This window comes from Notamacropus eugenii, chromosome 5, assembly GCF_028372415.1.
Source record: "Notamacropus eugenii isolate mMacEug1 chromosome 5, mMacEug1.pri_v2, whole genome shotgun sequence".
In the NCBI taxonomy this organism is placed as follows: domain Eukaryota; kingdom Metazoa; phylum Chordata; class Mammalia; order Diprotodontia; family Macropodidae; genus Notamacropus; species Notamacropus eugenii.
In genome coordinates this window covers 88,832,831-88,859,315 of record NC_092876.1, presented here as the reverse complement: position 1 = coordinate 88,859,315, position 26,485 = coordinate 88,832,831, and the positions used below count along the sequence as shown (strand labels likewise).

General features: G+C 41.8%; 1 protein-coding gene across 1 annotated transcript; it reads right to left on the bottom strand.

The window, feature by feature from the left end:
* Window positions 1-9,777: 9,777 nt before the first annotated feature.
* Window positions 9,778-26,467, bottom strand: RRP8 (ribosomal RNA processing 8). Its single transcript, XM_072610130.1, has 7 exons — window positions 26,261-26,467; window positions 21,348-21,570; window positions 15,153-15,633; window positions 14,704-14,833; window positions 14,134-14,240; window positions 10,705-10,801; window positions 9,778-10,301 (listed from the first exon to the last, which is right to left on the bottom strand). The coding sequence occupies exons 1-7, from the start codon at window positions 26,357-26,359 to the stop codon at window positions 10,188-10,190; spliced, it is 1,251 nt and encodes a 416-aa protein (XP_072466231.1). The 5' UTR covers window positions 26,360-26,467; the 3' UTR covers window positions 9,778-10,187.
* Window positions 26,468-26,485: the final 18 nt, after the last annotated feature.

The window sequence follows — 26,485 nt, the reverse complement described above, 5'->3', positions numbered from 1 at the left end:
TCTCTTCTAACTATAAGTTGCAAAGAAAGTGCTAACCTGAATGGGTAAAGGGTGTTTCCCACCTGGGAACTTCCTATACAAATGAAATCATAGGTCTAGTCCCTATCTTATATTTACAAGGGAAGAGTATAAGTCATAACACAGAAAATCATCCCATGGGCCTTCCTTCTGGTCTACAGCCTAGTAAGACTACCAACTTTCCAATTCATCTTACTTAGTCTTTTGGTCAGGCTACAATAAATAGCCATCTTCAGCCAAGCTATGATTACTATCAGTGGGCATTGGCCTTAGCAATCTAGCCATTGCCACCTCCGGTCCTATCCTCCTTCATGTGGCCTTTAATATATTCTCTGTAGTGCATCTATAAGACAAAGAATAATGCATATAAAATAAGTGCTTGGTTCGAAGTCAGAAGTCGTGAGTTCAAATTATGTATCTACCTCTATGACTTTGTACCTCTGTGCCCCCTCTCTGGACCTCAGATTCTTTATCTGTAAAATTAGGGTACTGTGCTAGAGGACCTCTCCTTCTAAGTACAGAGTGTCCCAAAAGTCTCAGTACAGTTTTAAGCTTTGCCTGTATATACTACAAATGTAACCCCTGTGTCCAAGGCTTGCTCTAAAAGTGGAAAAGTCCCCACTATACTTTAGAGGATTCCTTACTTCTCTAGTTCATAGCTGTACTGGCCCCTCCCACAAAAAATAGGAGAAAATCACAGCCTGATAACCAATTTCTCTTTCTACAAAGCACTTTTGTCATCCATTATCTTTTCTTGAAATGATGTTATGTGATAGGGTCCGTGTGTCAGATCATTCAGATAATTCTTCTCTCTCCAGTGTAGATTACAGAACTAGAGAATCTCATGGATCCAAAAACTATCCCTTTAAATATAAAAATTACAGGCCTTTGATTTATGGAACACCTACTATGGTCTCAACATTGATGCAGTATTATTCAAAGGCAGACAAATACTGGCTGAGGTTCCTCTCCTTAAAGGAGGTTTATGTTGAAGCTGAGAAATGCACACAGGCACACAAGATTTCCACAGCAAAAGGTGTGCTGTTTGCATCAGATTAAATACTTATATTTGTGAAAGACACCTTGAGAGAGGACACCTTTGATACATCTGGCCCCTCTTGGTTATTGTTGCTACAGCCTCTGTCTGGACAGGAGCTCATTACCTTAGCAGGAGTCCAGACCAGGTGGTGTCAGGAAGACTGAGGCAGCTCCATGTTCCTGAAGTAAGCTGGCTTCACAAATACAACATGTTAGACATGGGAGGGACTTTCTATGTCCTCTGATCCAAGAATTTCAGTTATACAACGGAGGCCCAGTTAAGGGATGTCACCAAGGTCACCTAGGAAGCGTGTGGCAAAGTTGGGATTCAAACCCCAAATAGGGTGTTTTGAAGGAAAGAAAAGCATTAAATACTTACTATGTGCCAAACACTCTGACTATACCACAGCTTCTTGCCCACCACAGGTTATGTGTCTGTTCACATTGGAAGGGATGGGGGTGGTATGGGGCAGTATATCTTTTGGAGAACTTGGTACATAGTAGAATGATTGAACACAAGATCACATACAGTTCTGGATACTAATCAAACAAGTATTTATTGCCTACTATGAACCAGGCACTGAGGAACCTAGTGCTAGGAAAGACAGACAAAAATGAAACAGTCTCTGCATTCAAGGAACTTATGTTTTACTGGGACGGTATAGTATATTCATAGAGAAGTAAATTAAAAATTTACAAAATAAATATAAAGCTATTTCAGTGAAGACAGGGGCACTAAAAACTAGGGGAATGAGTAAAGGCCAGATTGTTTACATCAATAGAGAATGACCAGACCAATGAATTTTATAAACAATTAAAAATATTAGAAAACGAACAAATTAAAAACCAGTCAAACATTAAATTGGAAATTCTAAAAATTAAAGGTGATACTAATATCTAATGAATCTAAGAAAACCACTGAATGAATAAATAAAACTATAAGTTGGTTTTATGAAAAAAACCACTGGCTGATAATCATTTTAAAAAAGAAAAGATCACTATTATCAAAAACAAAAATTGTGAATATACCACTAATGAAGGTGAAATCAAAGCAATTATTAGAAATTATTTTGCCCAATTATATGCCAACAAATTTAACAATTTAAGTGAAATGGAAGAACACTTACAAAAATATAAACTGCCTATATTAATAGAAGAGGAGATAGAATATCTAAATAAACCTATTAAGAAAAAGAAACTGAAAACAGGCCATAAATGAGCTTTGTAACGAAAAAGCATCAGGACCAGACTGATTTACAAGTGAATTCTTCCAAACATTTAAAGATCAACTGATTCCGATATTAAATAAATTATCTGGAATAATGGACAAAGAAGTCCTATCAAACTCCCTTTATGAAACAAATATGGTGCTGATACCTAAACTGGGAAAAACAAAAGCAAATAAAAATCGTAGACCAATTTCACTAATATAGATGCAAAAAGCCTAAATAAAATGCTAGCTAGGAGGCTACAACAACATATCACAAAGATTACACATTATAATCAAGTGAGATTTATACCAGGAATACAGGAATGGTTTAATATAAGGAAAATTATAAACAAAATTGATTATATCAATAATAAAAGTAACAAAAATAAGATATCAACAGAAGTAGAAAAAGCTTTTGACAAAATACAACACTTATTCATATTAAAAACATTTGAAAGTGTAGATGTAAATGGATTTTTTCTTAACATGATAGGAAGCATGTACCTAAAACCATCAGCAAGCATTACCTCTAATGGGGATAAGTCAGAAGCCTTCCCAAAAAGCTGAGGAGTGAAACAAGGATGCCCATTATCACCAGTATTATTCAGTATGTATTAGAAATGTTAGCAATAGCAATGAGAAGAAAAAGAAACTGAAGGAATCAGAATGGGCAATGAGGTAATAAAACTATCCCTTTTTGCAGATAATATGATGATTCAATTTAAAAAGCTAACTGAAATAATTACGGCAAGTATCAGGATATAAAATAAACTCATATGAATTATCAGCATTTCTAAATATCACCAACAAAACCCTGCAAGAGATAGTAAGAAAAAAAATGGAGACAGTAAGAGACACCTCATTTAAAATAACTAGACAATAAATAGTATCTGGGAGTATACTTGTCAAGAAAAAACTAGAGAGTACATGAACATAATAAAATGCTTTTTATACAAATAAAGTCACATTTAAATAATTGGAGAAATATTAATTGTTCATGGGTGGGAAGAGCCAATACAATCAAAATGACAATTCTACTTAAACTAATTACTTATTCAAAGGCATCTCAATTAAATTACCAAAAAATTAAAGAATTCATTTGGAAGAACAAAAGATCAAGAATATCACAAGAATTAATGGAAAAAAAAATAAAAGGATGTTTTAGCAGTACCAGATCTAAAATTGTATTACAAGGCAGTAATAATAAAAAAAAAACTATCTCATACTGGCTAAGAAACAGAAAAGTAGATCAGTGGAACAGAGTAGACATACAATATACAGTAGTAAATAATTATAGTTACCTTGTATAAAGATGTAAGCTTGGGGGATAAGAATTCATTATTTGGGGAAAATTGTTGGGAAAACTGGAAAGCAGTCTAACAGAAATTGGGTATAGACCAATGTCTTACATCATTTACCATGATGAGGTCAAAATGGATTCATGACCTAGACAGAAAGGAAATATCATCAATACATTAGAAAACCATGAGATCCTGAAACTCTTAAATAAACCAAGCTGGAGGACCAACTTTGGGAGAAGGGGAAGAAAAGATCAGTCACTGTTGGATCTGCAGCCAGAAGGGCTCTGGCCTTCAAATCACCTAGCCCCCTTGGCTGCACAGACCAGGCCAACTTCTATCTGTGCCAATATGAGGCAATTCCCACCTCCTGTTGCCAGCCTGATTTCCATGATATGGAAAACTTCTGTTTCAAAGAGAAACAATCCTTCTTTTGACCTCAGGCCTTCCATTTTCAGTTGTGTCTGTTCCTTGGGGGAAAAGGAAAAAGAATGTTGATGGGTAGTAGGACCTCCTTCTTGTCCTGCAGGTTTGATTTTTCATCTCCTGCTGTATCATTTCCTGCCTAATTTCCAGCTTTCAAAGGGAAGAAGAATAGTGAAATGAGGCTTCCCATCTGACCATCTCACTATGGGCCTTCCCTCTCATGCTGCACTTGTCTCCAACCCAATCTCCAGTCTTCTTTAGGAAAAGTAGTGATGCCTTCCACTCAATGATGAACCGTGTTACAGTCAGTCATACTCAATACATCCCAGAGATTCTGAACCCTTTTTTATCCAAAATCTATCCCCATACCCCACCACCTGATTTCCCTCAAATTTCCCACCCCAAAGTTCCACCTAGATACCCTCCCCTTTCACTTTACCCCTCTGGAATGTTTCTTCCATAGGCAACAATCTTTCCTTCATCCTTCTCCCACTCTTTCCATTCCCCCTCCTGACCCTAGGATATAGTCTCCCTGGTCACCCTTTCTAGTACTGGATATATCTTTACTCATTCCCTCTGACCCACTGGTGGAGGTAGAGGAGTTAGAATAACTTTGGTTCCCCAATATCACTTCCAGGTTCACCCCTCATCCTCTCATCCTTTGAGGTTCCTTTGAGGTTCATGCTATTAATTTCTACCACCCAATCAAAATTCTGATAGCTGCTCCCTACAGACCTCCATGTCCCTCCCCTTTCTTAACGAGTTTGGTGTATGACATGGAATATTTCTCTTTTCTCCAACTCTTGTCCTCACACTAAGAGACTCCAACATAGATACTGGCTCTCCTTCAAATACCCTAACCATTCAGTTCCTCAATCTACTCAGTTCTTATGACTTATTCCTCCATCCCATCACAACTATGTATAAAGATGGTCATACCCTTGATCTTGCCATTACCTACAAATGTACTACCTCCATGGTCAAGAATACCTAAAGCCCTTATCTGATCATAATCTATTGACTTTCCATCTCTCTTTCAGCCTTCCCTTACTAAACCCCACTCTTCATCTACACACAATGACTTCCAACCCCTTGACCCCTCAATTTTCTGGTAAGCCATCTCCCCTGCAATAGCTACTTTCTCTTTCCACCATTCTGACCCCTTGCTGAATCAGTTCAATTCTACACTATCCTTTTTGAATCCCCAGCCTCCTTTTCATTTCACTATGTTCTGGCAACCCTTGGCCTTGGATCACTCCTACCTTCTGCAGCCTTTGACCTCACACCTAGGCTGCTGAATGAAGGTAGAGAAAAATCACCCAACCATTCTGATTAGGCACACTTCAAATTTGTTACACAACCTCAACTGGACCCTCAAAGCTGTTGGGCAATCCTACTATACCTTCCTTTATCAGCTCACTCCCACCTCTTCTTCCCTCCTCAGACCTCTAATGGGTGTCTCCCTCCTCACCCTCTCAGCAGAGAACCTTGCCTCTTAGAAAAAATTGAGATTATTTGCCATGAGATCTCTCTTCTCCAGTCTTTCTCACCTCATATCATTTGTACGCCTTCTGCCACTGTCTCCTCCTTCACCCTTTTCACATAAGGTTACCTTACTCTTTACCAAGGCTAACTCCTTCCTCTACCTGCTCAAGTGATCTTATTCCATACCATTTCCTCCAATAAACTGCCCCTCTGTTATCTCCATTCTAGAACTTTTTTCAATCTCTCCTTGTCTACTGTCTCCCTTCTTACTGTCTACAAATATGACATCCAGAAAAAAACCCTCACTTGATCCTACCATCCCAGAAAACTGGTCTTAGATTGCTTATGTCCTTTGTAGCTGAACTTCTTGAAAAGGCCATCTTGTATCTATAAATAGATGTCTCCACTTGTTCTCTTCTCATTGTCAGTCCCTTATAATCTGGCTTTGGATCTCTCATCATTCCACCAAAACTACTTTCCAAAGTTACCAATGATCTTGTAACTGCCAAAATCCAATAGCCTTTTCTTAATCCTCATTCTTGACCCCTCTGCAACCTTTGACACTGCTGATCACTCTTTTCTCCTTAAAACTCTCATTCTCTCTAGATTTTTGGGACACCACTCTCTCCTGGTTCTCCTCCTATCTGACCACTCCTGTCTCCTTTGTTGCAACCTCTTCTAGATCATGTCCTCTATCCATAGGTATTCCTCAGGTTCTGACCTGGGTCGTCTTCTCCTTCTATACTGCTTCACTTGATGATGTCTTCAAATCCCATGGATTTAATTACCATCTCTATAATGATTTTTAATTTACCTATCCTGCCCTAAACTGTTGATTTCTAATATTGCGTCTTCAACCATCTTTCAGACACCTCAAAGTGGATGTCCATTAGACAGCTTAAACTCAACATGCCAAAAAGGGAAATCATTCTCTTTTCTCCTAAGCCCTTCCATGTTCAGTAGAGGGTACCATCTTCCTCCCAGTCCCTTAGACTCATGACCTAGGAGTCATCCTCAATTCCCTACTACCTCTCCCTCCCCCTCTTCCCACATATCCCAAAGCCTGTCAAATCACCTTTACAACATCTTTCAAATATGCCCCCTTCTGTCTTTTGACATTGCTACCACTATGGTGCAAGCTCTCACCTCACACTTGGACTATTACAAAAGCTTCATGTCTAGACTGTTACAACTGTCTAGTGGAGGACCCACCTGCCTTATGCCTCTCCCCCCTCCAACCCATCCTTCATCAAAGTGGTTTTTCTAAAGCACAGGTATGACCATGTCAAACTCCTGTTTAATGAGCTCCAGTGGCTCCCTTTGGCCTCCAGGATCAAACACAAAGTCCTGTTTGGCATTTAAAGCCCTTCATCATCTTCTTCCCTTCTCTTATATTTTACTGTTCAATTAAGTGACACTGGCCTTATTGTTCCATGAACAAGATACTCCATCTCTTGGCTTTGAGCATTTTCTCCAGCTTCCCCCTTGCTCCATGCCTAGAACGCTCTCCATCATTTCTGCCTAATGGTTTCCCTGGATTCCTTTAAGTCTCAACTAAAATCCTATCTTCTACAGAAAGCCTTTCCAGTCCCACAATTCTAGTTTCCCTGTTAAATACTTCCTGTTTACCCTGTATATAGCTTGTTTAAACATTATTACTTTCCTCATCCTCATCCCCATTGGATTTTGAACTCCCTAAGGGTAGGGATTATTTTTTGCCTTTTTTTTGTATTCCTACCACTTAGTACAGTGCCTGGTATATAATAGGTATTTGCTGACTGAAAGCTAATCTGGTGGCAGGCTGACAGTCCCAGTTTTATTCTATCACCTATACCATGACTCCTTTACATCTTGTTTTTGCAAGATTTGTGCTTTCATACTTTCTAATGTTCCATGGTTACAGCTATGGTAGCAGATTTATTAGAAGCCTTTTCCAGGCTAACAATGCCTTCCCTCAACCCCAGGGGAGCCTATATAGCTGGGAACCCTGTCCCTAGCCATCTCCCAGAGCAGGCATGGAAAGTAAGAGACAAGCCATTGAGCTGCTGTCAACTAACCAGCCAAGGGCCAGGAAACTCACGAAGGAAAACAGGAGGAAAATGCACTAAAAGAAGGGCGATCAGCACAGCTATATCACTTTCCTTCTTGCTTCCCCAAGGCCACCGCAACTACCATTGTCATTCTTTTCATGGTATCCATTTCTCTCTGCCCCTTCTCTCCTACCCCCAACATTCCTCAGTGAACCCCTCAGACCACTAGAAACTCCAAATGCATTCCTAGTTGACTGAGTCAACACAATCAGTGTGGATAATGAACCACAATCAGAGCCAATTATTCAAGAGACTGATTCTCCTGGGTGCATGAAAGACACAAATGAGTGCTAACTCTTGTCTTTGGCATGACCTTGTGAAGATGCTGCAGGGCCATGACAAAGCCATAAGTGGCAGTCCTTTCTTTGACAGCTTCCTTTAAAACCACTGGGCCTGGGCTGAACATCATATCAGCAGAGACAGGAAGCCCATAGTCATCTCTTAACCTACCCCTTCTATGCTGAGTAAGAGAAAACACCAGGCTCAAAGGACCTTCCTGCTGGCACCATCAGGACAAGGGCAGTAGAATCTGCAATGGCTGGGGCTCTAGAGGGGAAAGAAACCTTAAACTAAGTCATGAACAACATTGCGGAACAAGCAATGCTGACTTTGTGTGACTTGGACCCCCCAAAAATCAACTCTATTACCAAATAATAGAATGCTCCAAGCCACCACTGATAAGAGAAATGTGAATTAAAACTGCCCTGAGGCTTTATCTCAGACCCAGTAAATTGGCCATGGTAACAAATGATGTAAAGTTAACCCTGAGAGGCTGCAGGAAGTCAGGTACACTACTGATAGTGTAGTTATAACCAGGTTCAGCCATATTAGAAAATAATGCTGAAGGTAGAAAGGAAGTCAAAGACAGAAAGGATCCACACATGCCAAAATATTCGTAACAGTACTTACTGTGACAGCAAAATGCTGAAACCAAAGTGAAACCCACTGATGGCTCTTATTTAGTCATTTCAGTCATGTTTGACTCTTCATGACCCCTTTTTGGGATTTTCTTGGCAAAGATACTGGAGTGTTTTGCCATTTCCTTCTCTAGCTCATTTTATGGATGAGAAAACTGAGGCAAATAGGGTTAAGTGACTTGTCCAGAGTCACACAGCTAGGAAGTATCTGAAGCCTGATTTGAACTCAGACCTTTCTGACTGTAGGCCCCGTGCTCTATCCATTGTAGCCCTTCGCTACCTGTATCCAGTGATTAGGTAACAGCTAAAAAATGTACTTGTTGTTGAGTTTTATCTGACTGTATGACTCCATTTGGAGTTTTCTTGGCAGAGATACTAGAGTGGTTTGCTATTTCCTTCTCCAGCTCATTTTACAGATAAGGAAATTAAGGCAAACAGGGTTAAGTGACTTGTGCAGGGACACATAGCTAGTGTCTGAGGCCAGAATAATTGCCCCTAATTGGGCAGTTAGCTGGTGTAAGTGGATAGAGTGCTGGGCCTGGAGTTAGGAAGACCTCTCTTCTTGAGTTCAAACCTGACCTCAGATACTTACTAGCTGTGAACCATGTCTTGGTTTCCTCGTATGTAAAAAAGATGAGAGAAGGAAATAGCAAACCATTCCAATATCTCTGCAAGAAAACTCCGAATGGGGTCACAAAGATTCAGACATGGCTGAAAAATGATGGAACAACAAAACATGTGGCACATGAATGTAATATTATTGATTTCTTATATGAAAACAATGAGATGAAGAGATGTGCCCTTTTCCTTTTGGAACAAGGATGGAAAGGCTGGCACGTTGTTTGAAGCACTAGTGACCTACTCAATTTTTTTTCCTTTGCTAGAAGAGATGTTAGGGAGTTGGATATATTCAGAAATGACTAATATAAAAACAAAAGAAATCAACATTTTTTAAAGCATCTATAATATTCTTGGATTCGGCCTCTCCTATTAATAAAATATCCTGATATGTGACAGTGAGCATACCACTCGCCTGGACCAAGAACCAGCTGAGAATTGGTTTCCAGGTTCTGGATCAGCTATAGTGAGTCCTGGTCAGGCACACTGATCAAAGGCCTATCTGTCCTTGCTGCCTGCTGAGCCCACAAAGCGGCCTTTTATCTCACACTAGCAGTGGCATCTAGGTCTATTCCTGTCCTTACTTCACTCTAGGGAAATTCGTAACAGACTGAAATAATGGATCACACGGAAAATCAGGAAAGGGGGTAGGACAATGGCTACAAAAAGAGTCAGAGTCTAACTCCACCACAGCTTTATTTCTTCAATGAGATATGGAAAGCTGGATAAGGGTTGGCATGCATCTCTCCTTCCTCCCCTCTTATAGTGTACAGCCAGACTGGCTCTCAGATCTCACCCAGCCTCTGTTTTTTATTTCATTGATGAGGAGAAGGAGGTCCAAGGAGAGGAAGTTGATCAGTCTTCAGTTGCCAGAGATCCAGTCAGGGCTTGAACTCACGACTATGGATTTCCTCTGAAAACTCCCTCCTCTGTTGCCAATGTCCTTCTGTATCTTCACAGCGAGTCCTCACCTACTGCCCTGGTCCACGTTGAAACCCAGCGTTCCCATGCACAAGCTCCGGCACTGTCAAAAGGCCCTCGTGGCTGGGTGGTGGTGGTAGCTCAGTCCAAAAGGAGCCAGACTGGATCATCGGCGCTTGTACAGACATGGCCTCAAAGTCAGGCCTTGAAGGGGACCCTGAGCCTTAGGAGGTCCTATCTTGTGGAAGTTTAACAGGTAAAAGTAGCTGTTGGTCAGATCCTGGAAGGAGAGGAGATGGACCATAGCTAGAGAACTAAGCATTAGCTTCTCCCATGGTCCTCTTCACCACCCCCCCTGCTGCTGGGGTGAAATGGAGCTGGCCAAGGTCAGAAAGAGTCGCCAACAATCAATCACTGCCATATGGGGCTGACTCTCTTCCCTAGCTACCACCTTCTCAGGGGCCAATATCTTGCCAAATTTCTGCAAGGGGTTGGACAATGGAGTCAGTGAATATTATCCCTCCATACACTTTTTCAACCAAAAATTCTCAGTCTGTCTAATCCATGGGACACAGGCTCAGGATGGACATGGACATGGCCAAAATCCCTCGGCAGTGTCTAACCAGTGTGTCTGCATGAATTTGCGGGGGACAGCTAGGGGAAAGAGGGCATCCGTTTGTTACCTTGGAGACAAGCTTGAAACCCAACTGGGCTAAGGCTCCCAAGAAGCCCCTCATATCCACAAATCGGCTGGCTACCTCAGCCACTTTTAACAGGCCTCTGTAGGGAAAGAAAAGAGAAGAAAGGAGGAAGAAATCATAACAGTTAGACAGGGCAGACATATTCAAATGAACAAAGCAGATGAGAGAGAGAGAGAGTGTGTATGTGTGCGTGTGCGTGTGTGTGTGCGTGTGTGTGTGCATGTGTATTAAGAGCATATATATTAAGATATACTCACATAAGCAAATCAAAAAACTAGATCAGGGAAGCATGGTAGAAAATATCTAGATGAAGAATAATAAAGGAACAAATAGGGCTACCTGGGCAAAGAGATGACAGGCCTGGCACAAAGACATGATATAGTAATGACAGGGGATTTCAACTATCTCAATATCTGCTAGAACTTTTTCTCCACCAAAAAAAAGGCTGAAAAATTGGTAAACCTTAAGTATCATAAATTTAGAGCTGGAAGGGGACTTAGTCTTCTCCAATCTCCTCAAATACTTTTATCCTTTAAAAAGAGACAACCAGGGGAACTGCCATTTTGGATCCAACTCTCATCAACAAAGAAGAACTGGTTGCCTAAGTAAAAATGATCTCGTCTCCTCAGACATCTCAACCCCTTGTGGCTGCACTCATTCTGGTCTTCTTTGGCTTCCCCAACACATCCCCCCTCCCAGCTTTTCAGTTGTCTTTTGTATATTGTCTTTCCCTATTAGACTATAAGCTCCCTGAGTGCAAGGATTAACTTTCTTCTTTTATGTGTCCCTGGAGCTGAGCATGATGCCTAGCACATAGCACGCACTTAAATGTTTATTGATTATTGACTACTATTGACAAGAACCTTGAAGAGAAGTGGCCACTCTACCTTAGACCCTAGAAATGGGAAAGTAGATTTCCAAGCCATAATTGGGTGTAAACTGAACTGAAGGATACAGTGGATCCAGTGACTTGGAGACTCTACAAGCAAAGTTGAGTCAAGAGCATCAGGAGATACTGAAGAACAGAATTCCGTTCACACAAACACAAATGATTCCCATGATGAAGAAAATGGGAAACTGCCTACCAAGGCCAATGTGGATGAATAGTTCAACAATCAATGCAGGTTCAGAAAATATGTGCAAAGATGCAAGTTGAAAGCAAGGGTACATTCCTATAGGATATTTCACATTTTCATCTATTTTTTCATTGTTTTGACTTTGTTTTACTGTTTTTTTGATGTCTCATGGAATCATTGGCTTCAACTTGACCAATTCTAATTTTTAAGGGGCTATCTTCTTCAGTGAGGTTTTGTAACTCTTTTACCATCTGGCCAATTCTGATGTTTATGGAGCTATTTTCTTCAGCACTTTTTGTACCAGGCAGTTCCTACCCCAATGTCTGCAGACCTCTCTTTCTGTCTTCTTAAGCTACCCTGGGCTAGAAAAATGACTCACTATAACTTTTTCTTGAAGCTTTCCTGCTCAAAATTCTACTTGATGTTTTCTGTGGTCATTTTGTAGGACAGTTTAGGGGGAGGTTTGACAGTTGTGACCTTTCACTGTGCCATCTGGACTTCATCCTCCCTCATTACAAAGGCAGATTCCTGAGGGGCATAATCCCATAAGAAAAATTTCTGGAGTGCTAATGTTTAGTATGAGCTGAAGCTAGTGATGAATGTTAGGTGTGACAACATGGCTTTTTAAGCTATACTGGGAACAAGAGAAAGACCAAGGAATAGGAACACTTCTTGGAATAACTAGGATGATGGAAATATATGTAAGTCAGATAGGGGAAGTGAAACGAATAATGACTTTGAAGTCAGATTTCTAATCTACACGATCTTAGCCAAGTCATTTCTCCTTCTAAACCTCAGTTTCCCCAACTGTACAATGAGGGCACTGGATCACTTGATCTTTAAGGTCTGTTCTATTTCTAACTCCCAATGTTACTTTCCCAAATCATGTCAGACTAACTACATTTTCTGTTTTTCTTTTTGACAGGGCTACTAGCTTAATCAAGGCAAGTCATAGCTTTAGGATTTCAGAGTTGAAAAGACCCTTAAAGATCAGAGTCTAAACTCCCTCACTTTGCAAATAGAGAGACTGAGACTCAGGGAACTTATGTTATTTACCAAGTTCTGAATCCAACCCAGTCTTGGACACATCTTTCTCAATTCACAAGGATTAAACAAGTTCTTTCTTTCATGATAATCTTATGGATAAAATGGAAAGCTTTAAACTGGATAATAGCACAGTTCAGTGGGTTTCAAACTGCTTGAACAATCCAAAAGGTCCATGTGAACAAGGGAAATTCTCAGGTGAAATGCTCAAAGGACCTGCCCTTTGGCTCAGCATTATCAAATATTCTTTGTCAGTGATTTAGATAAAAGGCATGGGTAGCACACTGATCAGGTTTACATTACATGAAATAAGTAGAGACAGCCAACACACTGAATCACTGAAGTTAAAATCCAAAGAGAACGCTGTCAGTTAGAAAAATGGTCTGAACCTAGTAAGATGAAATTTAAGAGGGATAAATGTAAAATAATACATTTTAACTTAAAAATCTCACTATATAAGTATAGGACTGGTGAGTTATAGACAAGAAATCATAGGAAAAAGACCTTGGTGTTTTAGTGGATGGACTACCAATTCAATATGAGTCAACACTGTAACATGGCAGGTAGGAAAGCTAATGTGATTGTAGGCTGCATTAAGAAAAGCATAGTATTCTCTTATCTGTTAAAAAAAAAAAAAAAAAGGTTGAATTTGATCATCTCTACAATCCTTCTTAACTCTAAATCTATGCTACAATAATCTATCTAATCTATGTATTGTCCAAACAGGCCCTAATCAGATAACCTTCATACTGTGTTCATTTCTTAGTGACACAATTTAGGAAGGACACTGAACAAGCTGATGTATGTCCAGAAGAGGGATGATTAGAGAGACCACGCTGGTGAGGGGACTAGAAATAACATCGTATGTGAATCAGCAGAAGGAATTAGAAATGTTTAGCCTAGAGAAGAACATGATGCTTGTCTTCAAATGTCAGCAGGACTGTCATAGGGAAGAGAGATCAGACTTGCTTTACCTGGCCCCAAGGACATCCTAGAAGCACTAAGTGAAAGCTGAACAGCCAAAGATTCGACTTCCTTTATGGAATGAAGAGTTTTCTAAACATGTAAAGGGCTGCCTGATTCAAAAGGAAGCTAAACAGTGCTTTGTAAGTAATGGTAAAGAGGAGAGGCCTCCTTAGGTATAGGTAGAACTAGACGCTACAATGGTGTGTGACTGGGGGACTTGTGACAGAGTCTAAAAGGCTAGAAGGGATGGAGTAGGGGGAGTGGCAGAGTAAGTGGGACAAATTCTGCACACACATCCCCAGCTCCCAGAGGTCTGATTGCATACCCTGGTTTCAGCACTCGGTTTGCCTCCTTCAGGAAGTCACTCAGGTTTGTTCCCATCAGAGAAAGGCAGAAAACAGCGATGTCCACAGACTCATCCTTCAGTGGCACCTAGGTGAGGGGAGGAAAGGGAAATTATGAAACCTAGGTCCTATCACCTCAAGCAGAAACATGAATCCCTCAAGAAAAGAAATGTGGGCACCCAAGAGATGATTGCTTATACATGAAAGTAAAGGTTCCCAGGGAAACCTGAAGGCTTAAGGAGGAAACTGAAGATTTCCAGGGGTAGGTAAAGCCTTCATAGGTGAAATGAGGGATTATGTAGGAAAGATCAGAGATTCTTGGGCTAAACAAAGCCTTATGTGATGTTCCCGTTGGAGGGTAGGTCTGACATAAGGAGGTGAAGGTTTATAGGAAGCAGTGAGGGCTGATGCGAGAAAGTGACACCTTATATAAGGTTGAAGAAATTTATGAGAAAGCAATGGTTTCCAGAGACAGGTGAGGGTTTTGGGGGGAGGAAATATTTTCTATTAGAATTTGAGAAGTAAAGAGTCACAGAGAATTGGGATTTCACCTGGGCCATGTCACAGACTGTAACACGGGGGTCAAGTGCAGCCAGGTCGAAGCAGTGAACAGTGTTCCTGACACTAGAGGCAAGGCGACAGTCCCCACAACCAAAATCTGCCACAACCAGGGATGCTGGCCTACAAAGGCAAAGAAGCAACAGTCAGAGGCCTGAGTATCAGTTCTAGGCATCTGGGGCTTAAGTGCTCCTGGGCCATGTCCCCAACTTACATGATCCCCTGTAATCAGCCATGTTATAAGGCTGAGTCTTCCTTAACATCCCCACAACATTCTCCTATTACATCCCACAACATACCAGTTACTTGCCACCCCCTCAACTGTCATGCCCTCTGTCCTCTTCACCTACCATAAGCCCCCTACCACCTCTCTCAAACATTTCTCCCCCATCTGAGCTATCCTTCTTTGCCTCTTAAGGGGTCCTACCCCTCCCTTGCTCACCGCTGTTTCAAGTCCTTCACAATTCGGTCCACAGGCTTCAAGGGCCATCGCTTTATTTGGTTCTGAAAGCCTCGATGATAGAGCTCAAAGGCCTCAGGGTCTTCCTGGAAGATGTGGCTTGCAGCACTGCTGGTCACAGAGTAAAGCTGCTCATTGAGGAAGCGGAACTTCGCTCCCTCAAGCCGCTGCTTCATCTTTGCCCGAAGAACCCCGCCTCGGTCCAGAGATGCCCCTGGCTCCTCAGCGACCCCCTCCATCAGCCCAGGGGCGATCTCCTCCTTGGGGGCTGTAACACTTGGTGATTTTGGAGGCAGAAATTTATTCTTCTGTTTCCGTTTGTTTTTCTGACGGTTTCTCCATTGTTTCCGGCTTAGCCTTGGCTCTGCATTATTCCCATCTTCCACTGGGCCCAGAGTGGTCTTCCGGAGGCCTGGCTCATTCTGGCAGAGCACAGGGACAGCATTCTTTGGTGATCCAGAGCCTGAAGGGAGTAAAAGGACTTTCTGTTGGTAGATACAGCCTAAAGGCCTGTAAGGTCTCCCCCAGCCATTCTCCAGCTCAGAGGTGGGTTGTTCCCAAGAATGAGGAGTCAAAGTCCAGCCTTCCAAGGGGAAGGCTAGCAGAAGAAGGAAACAGTATAGAGAGAACAGCTCAACTAAATCTCACAGAAGGCATCAAGTATAACAGAACTAAAGAAAAATATCAGTGGAGAGGCTGAAGAATTCAAAGGAAGCAATAATGAAAAAGAAGAATAGATGTAAGCCTCCTGGGCTCAGAGACATATGCACTGATACCAGAAGTAGGGTTTATAAACAAGGAAAATGAAGCTTGTAACTCAGGAAAGTAAAAAGTACTTCAAAAGTCCCACGAAGACTTGCTGGGATATAACTGGTGCTTGGAAGGAGATCAAAAGGAACAGAATGGGTAGGAAAACATCAGGAAGATATTTATTTGTATAGAGTTCTGAAAAAAGCAGAAGGCATGCTGTGTAATCTTTGTGAGAACTGACACATGGAGCCCCAGGAAAGAGACTGTGGTTGGTGAATGCCACAGACTGAACAGCCAAATGGAGCAAACAGATGACCAGTCTGAGAAGAGACCACAAGCCCAGCAAAGTAGTATGATAGGGGACATGACAGGGCATTGCAGAGCTGGATAATAGAACCGTAATGAGGAGTTTTATCTGTCTGGACATACACGGAAACAGAGTAGCTGACACAAAGAATATAAGATTCTTGAGGGCAGGAACTCATGGTAGCAGGGAGAGAAGGACACTGTGCTTTCCCTTTTTTGATAGGAGTAATTCCATTTTAGAATAAGCCTCTATGTCAAGTGTAAATGGACAGGCAGGCCTAATGCCTAACTTTTACCTTCTTTTACCCAGTTCTAGTGCAATGACAACCAAAAGATGAGTATACTCTGTCCTGGACTTCCCCCCTGCTCCAACCCCAAGCCAACCACAGACTAGAAGACTAAGAATTCTCTATTCCCTTTCCTGAAACATAACACACTGCCCCGCAAACCAGAGAATGACCAGTTGTGAACCCAGCATGACTAGGTGGACACTAGCTCCTATTTAAAACCCACTTGCTCCACAGAACCTTCCTTTTCTATATGCAACTCTCTGCTTCAGTTCGTAACAATGTAAGTAATAAATCCTTTTACTGACCTGAATTCTAAACTGTAACTAAGTAAGATTTCTTTCTGCAACAGTTTCCTTTTTGTCCCAGTGTCACCAAAGCCTACCACAGTACCTGGCACATAACATCCACTTAAATATTTACTGATTGATTGACGGATGGATTTGTTGAGCTGCTAATTTCATCCTTGGAATTGTAGAAAGTGATGAGTAAAATAGCTACTCTGGACATGATCTTACCAAAAAGCAGGAACTGCCTGCTAAAGTAGAAATAAAACCCTTGGCAAAGTAACCCCTCCTACTTAAAAATACTGAAAGTTGGACATGTGAGGTGAGCAAGTTTCAGAGTTCAGAGAGAGGATGTGATGGATCTTATGACTTCAGATTTTATATAGAAGGCAACCCTGAAGGAGTAGGAAACTACAAGAATAAAATACCAACACAAAGAATTCTAATAAAAAGGTACAAAGGACGCTGTCTAAAGAGATAAATAAAGATATACCAGATACACTCAACGAACCTTAAAAAAAAAAGTATCAGACTTCCAGAGATGGTCAAATAAGTGGTTTTGACCAATTCCAGCATATTTCCCACTTTGTCAAAACAATAAATATGCAAATAAAACAGAACAGCAAAAACAAAAATAGAGGGGAAAAGAAAACCTCAGAGAAAAACCAATCAGAAAATGAAAAAAATGAATAACCAAGAGTTTCCAATAAGATGAATAAATACTACAAAGGAGAAGAAAGCAGTAATATTATGATTACAAACATTTAGACTGCTCAAAAATGAGACAGAAATTAATATGAGAATTATAGCTGAGTAAAAGAATAAAAGGAAAAGATGTGGGAAATTAGAAGAAACTGAAAAGATAAATGAAACCAATATGGAAACTTTCTCATCTTTTGTAAAAAAAAGTTATGAGAAAGATCTGAATATTCTTGATGAGAACATGAGAACAGATCCCAGCTGCAGCTGGAAGGCCGTAGTCCAACTCCCTCACTTTACAGACAGGAAACTGAGGACGTTAATGACTTGCCTTAGGCCACAACGGCAGTGAATGGGAGATCTGGAACTTGAACTCAGGTCCCCTGGTTCTAAGTGCAGCATTCTTTCTACCCTGCCTTACTTCTCTATGGAATAATACATTAAGTAACATATATGACTGAAATGAATAGAAAATGCAAAAATGTAAGATCTCACTGTTTGTTGATTATACAAAAGCATTTTTACTCAGCAGAGCAAAAAGTAGCCTTAAAGTCTTCTGTAAAACAGGGTGCCTTCAATACATGTTAAAATCATACATAGTTCCACAAGCCATCCTTGAATTGATAAAGTTTCAAAGGCTATGAACAGGCAGTTTTCAGAAGGAAAAAATATAAGTTATCAATAGTCATTTTTTAAAATGCTCTAAATTGCCAATAAATAGAGGAATGAGAACTCAGATTCTATCTCACATCAGAATGGCATAGATAACAAAAAAGGAAAATGGCAAATGCTGGAGGGACTGTGGGAAATTAATGCACTGTTGGTGGGGCTGTGAACTGGTTCAGGTATGTGGAAAGCAATTTAGAACTACTGCCAAAAAGTTATTAAACTGTGCATACCCCTGACCCAGCAATCCCATCACTGTCTATACTCTCAAGAAATCAAAGAGAGAAAAGACGAATAAGTTAAAAAATATTTATAGCAGCTCTTTTTGTGGTGGCACCCACACCAAAGGGTGTACCCATCAGAACTGGGGAATGACTGAGTAAGTTCTGTTATATGAATGTGAGGGAATACCACTGAGCTCTAAGAAATGATGAAGGGAGGATTTCAAAGAAATCTGGGAAGACAAATGATAAAAGAGTAAGTTGAGGAGAATTAGGAGAACAATTTATGCAACAACGACATTGTACAGAAAAATGACTTTGAAAGACTTGGGAACTCTGATCAACACAGTGACCAAATACCAAAGGACTCATGATCAAACACGCTGCTCAAACTCTGAAAGGCGATGGACTTAAAAGTGCAGACTGAGACATATTTTTTTTTTGACATGACAGGGAGGGAACTGATTTTGTTTGATTATATGTGTTTGAAACAAGAGGTTTTCTTTTCCTTGGAATTTCAGTAAGGTAGGAGTTGGAGGAGGGAAACAGGTAGGTGAGGAGGATCTGTTAGAAAATAAAATTTTATTTTTAATAAAAGATCACAGAATCAAGAGAGTGTTGTATACAGTAACAGCAATATTGTTCAAAAAACTGTGAACAACTAAGTTATTCTACATATTATAAGTACTCAAATCAACTACAAAGGACCTGTGAAGGAAGATGCTATTGATTCCCAGAGAAAAATCTGATAAATAGAACTATGCATAGTTAGGTTTTACACATATCTATACATATACACACACATACATATTTGTGTCAAATGGTGGCTTTCTCTAGTACAGAGTCGGGAAGGAGAAAGGGAGACAGTTCAGAACTTAAAATCTAACAAAAAAAATAAAATTAATTTATTAAAAAAAGATCACATACAATTCTTAGATGAAACCAAAGAGATCACTGTTAAATGAGACATAAAATAAAGAGATTTGTGCTCATCAAAGTTGTTTGACATTGTCATAGAGGATGTCACATACTGAGACCAATTTGAAGAGGAATTCCCAATCGATGGTGAGATTTTCCATATATCCCTTTTCTAAAGCTTGTTGCATCAAGGCTCATAATACTACAGAGCTTCTTTAATGTTAATAACACTCACAGGCACTCAAAAAAAGATCAGTCTAACAATCCATATAGGAAAAACCAAGTGGATGAAGATGTATTATTTACATCAAGGTCAAGCTCAACTAGAAATGGATCCCTACTGGCCACAAAGTGACTTAGAAAACCGTAAATTAACATGACTTATGCTGTATTTTAATTTATTTTGTTAAACATTTCCCAATTACATTTTTATCTGGTTCAGGCTACAGGAGGGAGCTTTGCTGTTCAAATTTGACACCTCTGCTCTAGACTATGACATGCAGGTGGATGGGCAGCCGTTCTATCAGTATGTATGGGTGTGTATAAGAAAATCTGCACTAGATATTGCAAATGCATATATTAGGTGATCCCAGAATTTAATAAGAGGAAGAGAATAAGCTGAATTTCAACTGGTAAATCATGCATGCAGTAATTTCAATGTTCTCTCACTGCTCTAGGACTCTACAGTTTATCTTTTTGAATACCAATATTTTCCTAGAGATGCTATATGGCTGTTATGATCATATCTCTGAAGAATCAAAGTTTTGACTGCCGCTAAGAACAAAATGGGGAGAAGCACTGCAAATTTCAGTAGCCTACCCTGCATTATTAATGACATGCACAAAATGTAGCATAAAAGACATCCAGGAAAAAAGGTATCAAAAAAAAAAAGTTAGTTCACTCTGATCATTTAGCCATAGTGAAGGAAAAGAGAAATACAGCCTGAGTGCTGCTGTAATGTAGCTCAGAGACACTGATGGCTGAGGTTCTGGGGGAACGATGGAGTTAAGAGACAGAAGGAAACAGGGTTCCCTAATGAGGGCCTCTGTCCCCTGCACCCAGCTCTATGTGCCTACATTTATCCCTATTCCTACGGGAAAAGCAGGAACCCCAGGGACCAGGGACTGTACTTGCTGATTCAGTCTGACAAGAAGTATTTATTAGATGCCTACTATGTACAGAGCCCTGTGGTCATCAACAGTGATACAAAGAGAAGTCAAATGACTGCCTGCCATCATGGAGGATACTGAGGAGGGGAACAGGATGGGCACAGGGATAGATTTCTGGGATTCCATGAAACTGGACAGAAAATCCTGATCTATAAAAAGAATTCCCTTGTAAGTCATCTAGCCTCTGTGGGAAGGTCTCTGCTGAGGCAGAATGAGGTTCTTCCAGAGAGGAGAGAAGAAATTTACTCTATTTTTGTACAGTTCTGAGCATTAGGAAGTTTTTCTTTTCTAATATCAAACCTAAATTTGCTTCTTAACAATTTCCATGCACCAACCCTAGTTCTTTTTTTGGGACCAAACAGGACAAATCGAACCACTCTGAAGACTACATGACATTCTGGGTTTTTCTCCAGGATAAATTTCCTTCAAACTTATTCTCATCTGGTATGGACTCAAGGCTCTTTACTCTCCTGGGTGCCTCTGTCTTCAACCTCATCAATATCTTTTTTAAATTATGGTGCCCAGACTTGAAAATAATACTCAAGATGAAGCCTGAGTAGGGCAGAGGACAGAGAGAGGATAACTCCCTTATTCCCTGAAGTCATACTCCACTTAATGCCACTTAAGGTGAACTTTAGAGAAACACCTCCAGTGTACTGAGTGGACCCTCTATGAAAGACTGATGAGAAGGCATACATCTGCATCACAAAGGATAAAAATGTATGGATGGGTTACAATCTGTACCACTGGAGGAAGTACAAATACGGAGGAGACCCCAGATTCATTACAGTACCACTGTTACTATTTGAAATGAAAAGGAAAGAACAAATATGACTAACTGGGAAATTCCCACCCCTTCCCTTCCCCCCCGTACCTTTGCTCTCTTCCTTCTTAGTTTTTACTCCTTGGATTGGTAGCTTTGAGTTTTCTTCCAGGAGTGGAGCCTCTTTGGGGGCCTTCTTCCTTCTTTTTCTTCTCTCCTCCCCAGAGTCAGAATCTGAGTTGGACTCATTGTCCCCTTGGTTAGGGAGTTGGCGTGGCAGCGCCTCAGCCTGTAGTGCCTTTAATGTAGCTCGGAGACGTTGAAGGCTGAGGCCCTGGGGAAGGATGAAGAGTTAAGAGACAGAAGGAAATGGGCTTCCCTAAAGGGGCCTCTGTCCCCTGTACCCAGCTCTGTGTGCCTAAGTCAATTCCTACTTCCACTGAGAAAAAACAGAGCCCCAGGGACCAGTGACTGTACTTGTTGACTCAGTCTGACAAGAAGTATTTATTAGACTCTTACTAGGTACCGTGCTCTGTGGTCATCAAGAGTGACACAAAGACAAAAGTCAAATGACTGCCTGCCATCAATAAGGTTATCCTACTGAAGAGAGGGACAAGGTGGGGATAGTAAGGTAAGTATATACAAAGCAAACACACAGTTATCTTTTAAGAGGAAGCACTAACAATGGGGGGCAGAGGAAGGTGGATCAAGAAAAGCTTTAAGTAGGAGCTGGCCCTTGAGCTGAGCTTCTAAAAGATAGAGGTGAGGAGGAAAAATATTCCAGACACAAGGACAAGTCTATGCAAAGCCTGTACAAAGGTGGGAGGTGGAATGCTAGGCATAACTAATGGGAAGTAGGTCAGTTTGGCCAGAATGTACAGTGTATGAGGGGAAATAACATGAAAGTAGTCTGGAGAGATAGGCTTGGAATCAATGAAACATTAAAAAAAATATAATATATAACATTTAAAAAACTAAGTTTTTAAACTGTAAGTTTACAATTTCATATACATTCTTCACTGTCTTTTAAAATGGTTGTGTTTGTTAAATTCTTAATAACAAAAGAAAAAAGAAAGGCTGGAGTCTTTCACACATCAGAGTGTGGTTCTGACACATGAAGGGAAGAGTCCTTCTTCTTCCCTGACTCAGGCAACAGAATCACGGCTCAAGGAGCTAGAAAGCTCATTGGAGATCATCTAATCATAGGATAGTGGCCTTAGCACCAAGAAAGAGACCTCAGGTCATAGATGACTCATCCTCTGAATTTAAAGATGGGGAAAATGAGACCTGGAGAGGCTTACTGACCCGCCTGAGATCACAAATGTAATAAAGACAGAGAGAGGATCTGAAACCATACCCTTAGTCCGACTTCCTTAGTTTTTAGAAGAGCATAGTGAGGCCCACTGAGGGCATGCTACCTGGCTCAGGTTTTATACAGGCAGAGAATTCCAAAGCTGAGATTCAAACCCAGGTGCTTTAGCCTCAAACACCAGGAGGCGTTCCCTTTTAAGTTCATTTCCTCATCTGTAAAATGAGGATAAGAAATGCTGGCCAGGGGCTGTGGAAGAAAAGCAGACAGGCAAATGATGATTACTACGTTCCACCCAGTCATATGTTCTGTACATGTCCCAGGCTCATGCTCCTCCCTTAGCCCACAACTATCCTGCTGAACCCACAGTTACCTGCTGGTGTCCTAGTCATCTTTCAAAGCCAAGTTCAGGTACTTGCATCCTCCTCAAGGAAGCCTTCCCCCATTTTTGTAATCATCTAGCATTAATTTTTGACTTTTCTTGGGTCCTGATACAATTTTGCCAGCTGTGGAGTTCTGGGTTCTGCCCTTCTATTCCTGAGATGTCAAATAATGGTGGAGAAAGCCACTGAAGCCATTACAAATTCATGCTATCTCACCCAGGAGCCTGGCAGTACTTCTATTTGTGAGAGGCAGCAGGCATCAATGCCAGAAAAGACCTAGGTTTGAGTCCTTCCTCTGACATGCTGGTGGTATGACACTGGTCAAGTTCTAATCTCTCGATGCTCTAGGAAACTCTCTAAGACTACTGGTATCTAAGACGATACCGAAATGCATAGGTTAAGGGAGTTTCTTCCCTGAAGAGTTCCCCATAACAATGACATCATGAAGCCAGTTTCTTTTCCTGATTGGCTCTTCTGTCATACCGTCCACAGTGCCTGCTCCCTACCTTTTCAGGCTCCTTAATTTCCACTCTCTCGGTATACCACCTTGATTCCTATTTTAGTATAACTGAATTCATAAGTCATGAACTCCTTCAATTTCTTCCCTCCAAAGCGCAATCCCTCTGCTTGTGCCTTTGGGACTCTTCAATTTCCCCCTCTTTACTGGGTCCTTTCCCTGAGGCTGCAAATTTGGTCAGGTCTCCTCCCAACTTTAAAATGAAACATTGGTTTAAAATTAATATATTTCTTCACCATCACTGTTAGACTGCTAGAAAGAAGAGTCGACATTCACTGTTTCCACTTCCTTACACCTTCCTATTCTGGTAATCCCCACAGTACTTTCAGCAGTCCTGAAAAAGCTCTCCCAAAGTTCATAGTTGCCTTTTCTAATCTTCCTTAACCTCAAACTTCCCCTAGTCATGTCTCCCACTTTTTCTGGATAGTATTCATTAATCTCCTCTTATTTATCTGATCACTCATTCTTCTGAGACCCCAGATCCATGTTGTACCTCCTAATTGTGAATGCCCCCCAAAATCTGTCTCCTACACTTTGTCCCTAGTTGACCTCACTAGCCCCATGGCCATAACTGTCACCTTTGGTCCTGGGTCCACTTCTTTCTTCTCTCTATTCTGTCTCCTCAGGTGATCTCATCACGCCCCATGACTATAGTTGTCACCTCTGCTCTCAGGGTTACCTCCTAATTCAGGTCATCATGGCTCCCTTGTACTACTATAAAACCTCATAACTATGCATCCAGTCTGTTTTTTTCTCATTAATTTTCATACAGGTGACAAAATATTTTCTGTTTTTTACTCTGCTGATCAAAAATCTTCAAGGGTTCTCTGCCTCTAGAATAAAATTCAAACTCCTCAGCATGGCATTTAAAGTTACGAACAATCTGACTCCAACTAATCTTAACAGCCTTGTTTCAGCCCATTTCACATATACTACTTTTTCACTGGTCTTACATGTCTTGTCTTCAGCTTCAGTGAATTAACATTAGCACAGGCTCTCCCTGCCTCTCCCCCAGCAGGAATTCGATCTTTCCTCTCCTTGGACTCTTGTGAACCTTCCTTCTCTTAACCTTAAGACTTAAGCTCAGTTGTTACCTCCTCTAGGATGCCTTCCTCCTTTTCATCTTCTTCCCCATCTACTCACAACACCTCCCTTCCTCCTTCCAGCAAAATGTCAATTTCAGGCAGAAGTTATCTTTCATACCCACATTCCCAGTGGTCCTTCCTACCTAGGACATCAGGGAACTTCCACCAACACTTAATTTCTAAGTTAAGAGATGGACAACATTTTTGCAACAAGCATCCCTGATAAGGGCCTCATTTCTCAAATAAGTGGAGAACTGAGTCAAATTCCCCAATTGATAAATGGTCAAAGGATATGAACAGGCAGTTTTCAGATAAAGAAATCAAAGCTATCTAGTTACATGAAAAAATGTTCTAAACCACTACTGATTAATGTAAATGAAGCAACGCTGAGGTACCACCTCATACCTTTCAGATTGGCCAATATGACAAAACGGGAAAGTGTTAGATGTTGGACGGGATGTGTGAAAACTGGGACACTAATGCACTGCTGGTGGAGTTGTGAACTGATCCAACCATTCTGGAGAGCAATTTGGAACTATGTCCAAAGGGCTATAAAACTGTGCATATCCTTTTGATCCAGAAATACCATTGCTAGGTCTATATCCCAAAGACATCCAAAAAAAGGGAAAAGAACCTATTGTACAAAAATATTTATAGCAGCTCTTTTGTGTTGGCTAAGATTTGGAAATAGAAGGGATGTCCATAAATTGGGGAATGGCTAAACAAACTTGGTATATGATTGTAATGAATAATGAAATATTATGGAGCTATAAGAAATATCAAGCAGGATGATTTCAGAAAAACCTGGAAAGACTTGCATGAACGGACGCAGAGTGAAGTGAATAGAACTGGGAGAATATCATACACAGTAAGAGCAATACTGATCGATCAAGATTGTAAACATCTTAACTCTTCTCAGCAATACAACGCTACAATACAAAACAACCCCGAAGTATACTACGCACCTCCTGAGAAAGAACTGATACAGCTGCAACAGTGAGCACGCTACTTTTCGTTTTCTTTTATTCTAGTCTTGCACAGAATGCCTAACATGGACATGTTGTGCATAAATGCACACACATAACCCACATCTGACTGCTCACAGTCTCAGCGGGGGTGGGGGGGTGCAGATAGAATCTGGAACTCAAAATTTTAAATAAAACTGTGAAAGTAAAAGAGAGAGACGGACAACAAGGACCAAACTCGGAGGTGAAAAGGCCTTACCCCCGTCTGCGCCCCCCGCCTGCGCCCGCCGCCTCGCCCCCCGCCTCCCCGGCGCTAGGACACAACCCGGCAGGCATCAGACGGGAATGAGCCAGAGCAAGCAGTCCCGGGGGAACCCGCTCTGCCCTCCTCCGGCCCGACACCACCGAGCCCTCCGGGGCTCTCGAACACAGGCACACGCAGCGGGGGAAGGTCGCACGGACACTAGGGCTCAGCGAATCTGGGCCCACGATGAGGGGGAGGGTTAGGACACGCTGACACCGGGTCCCAAGAACCCTGGGGCCCGCGACAGGAGATGGAGCGTCAGGCGAACACAGCGGCCACGACGCAATCACGGGGTTCCCACGAGCCTCAGACCGGGCCCGCGACCCAGGGAGGGCGTCACGCAGACCCCGGGGGGCGGGGAGGGGGAGGACACGCGGACACGCGGACGCGCGGCTCACGGGAAGCCCGGCGCCCACCGCACAGCGGGGGGTATCGCGCCCACGCTCGGGGCAAACACTCACCTTGATGCGCGGCGCCCGCCCGACACTGGCGCGTGGGGTCGGGAGCGGGCGGGCGGCCGGGGCCGGGGGCTCGTCGGCCCACTCGGGCTCCTCGAACATGGGGGCTGCGAGGCCACGTGGGCCTCCGCCACCGCCGCCAGCCCGGGAGCAGCGAGACGACGCTGCGCTGGCAGAGCGGCCGCTCCGCCCGCCGGCGACCAGCGAGAGGAGGCTTCGGGCGGCCAG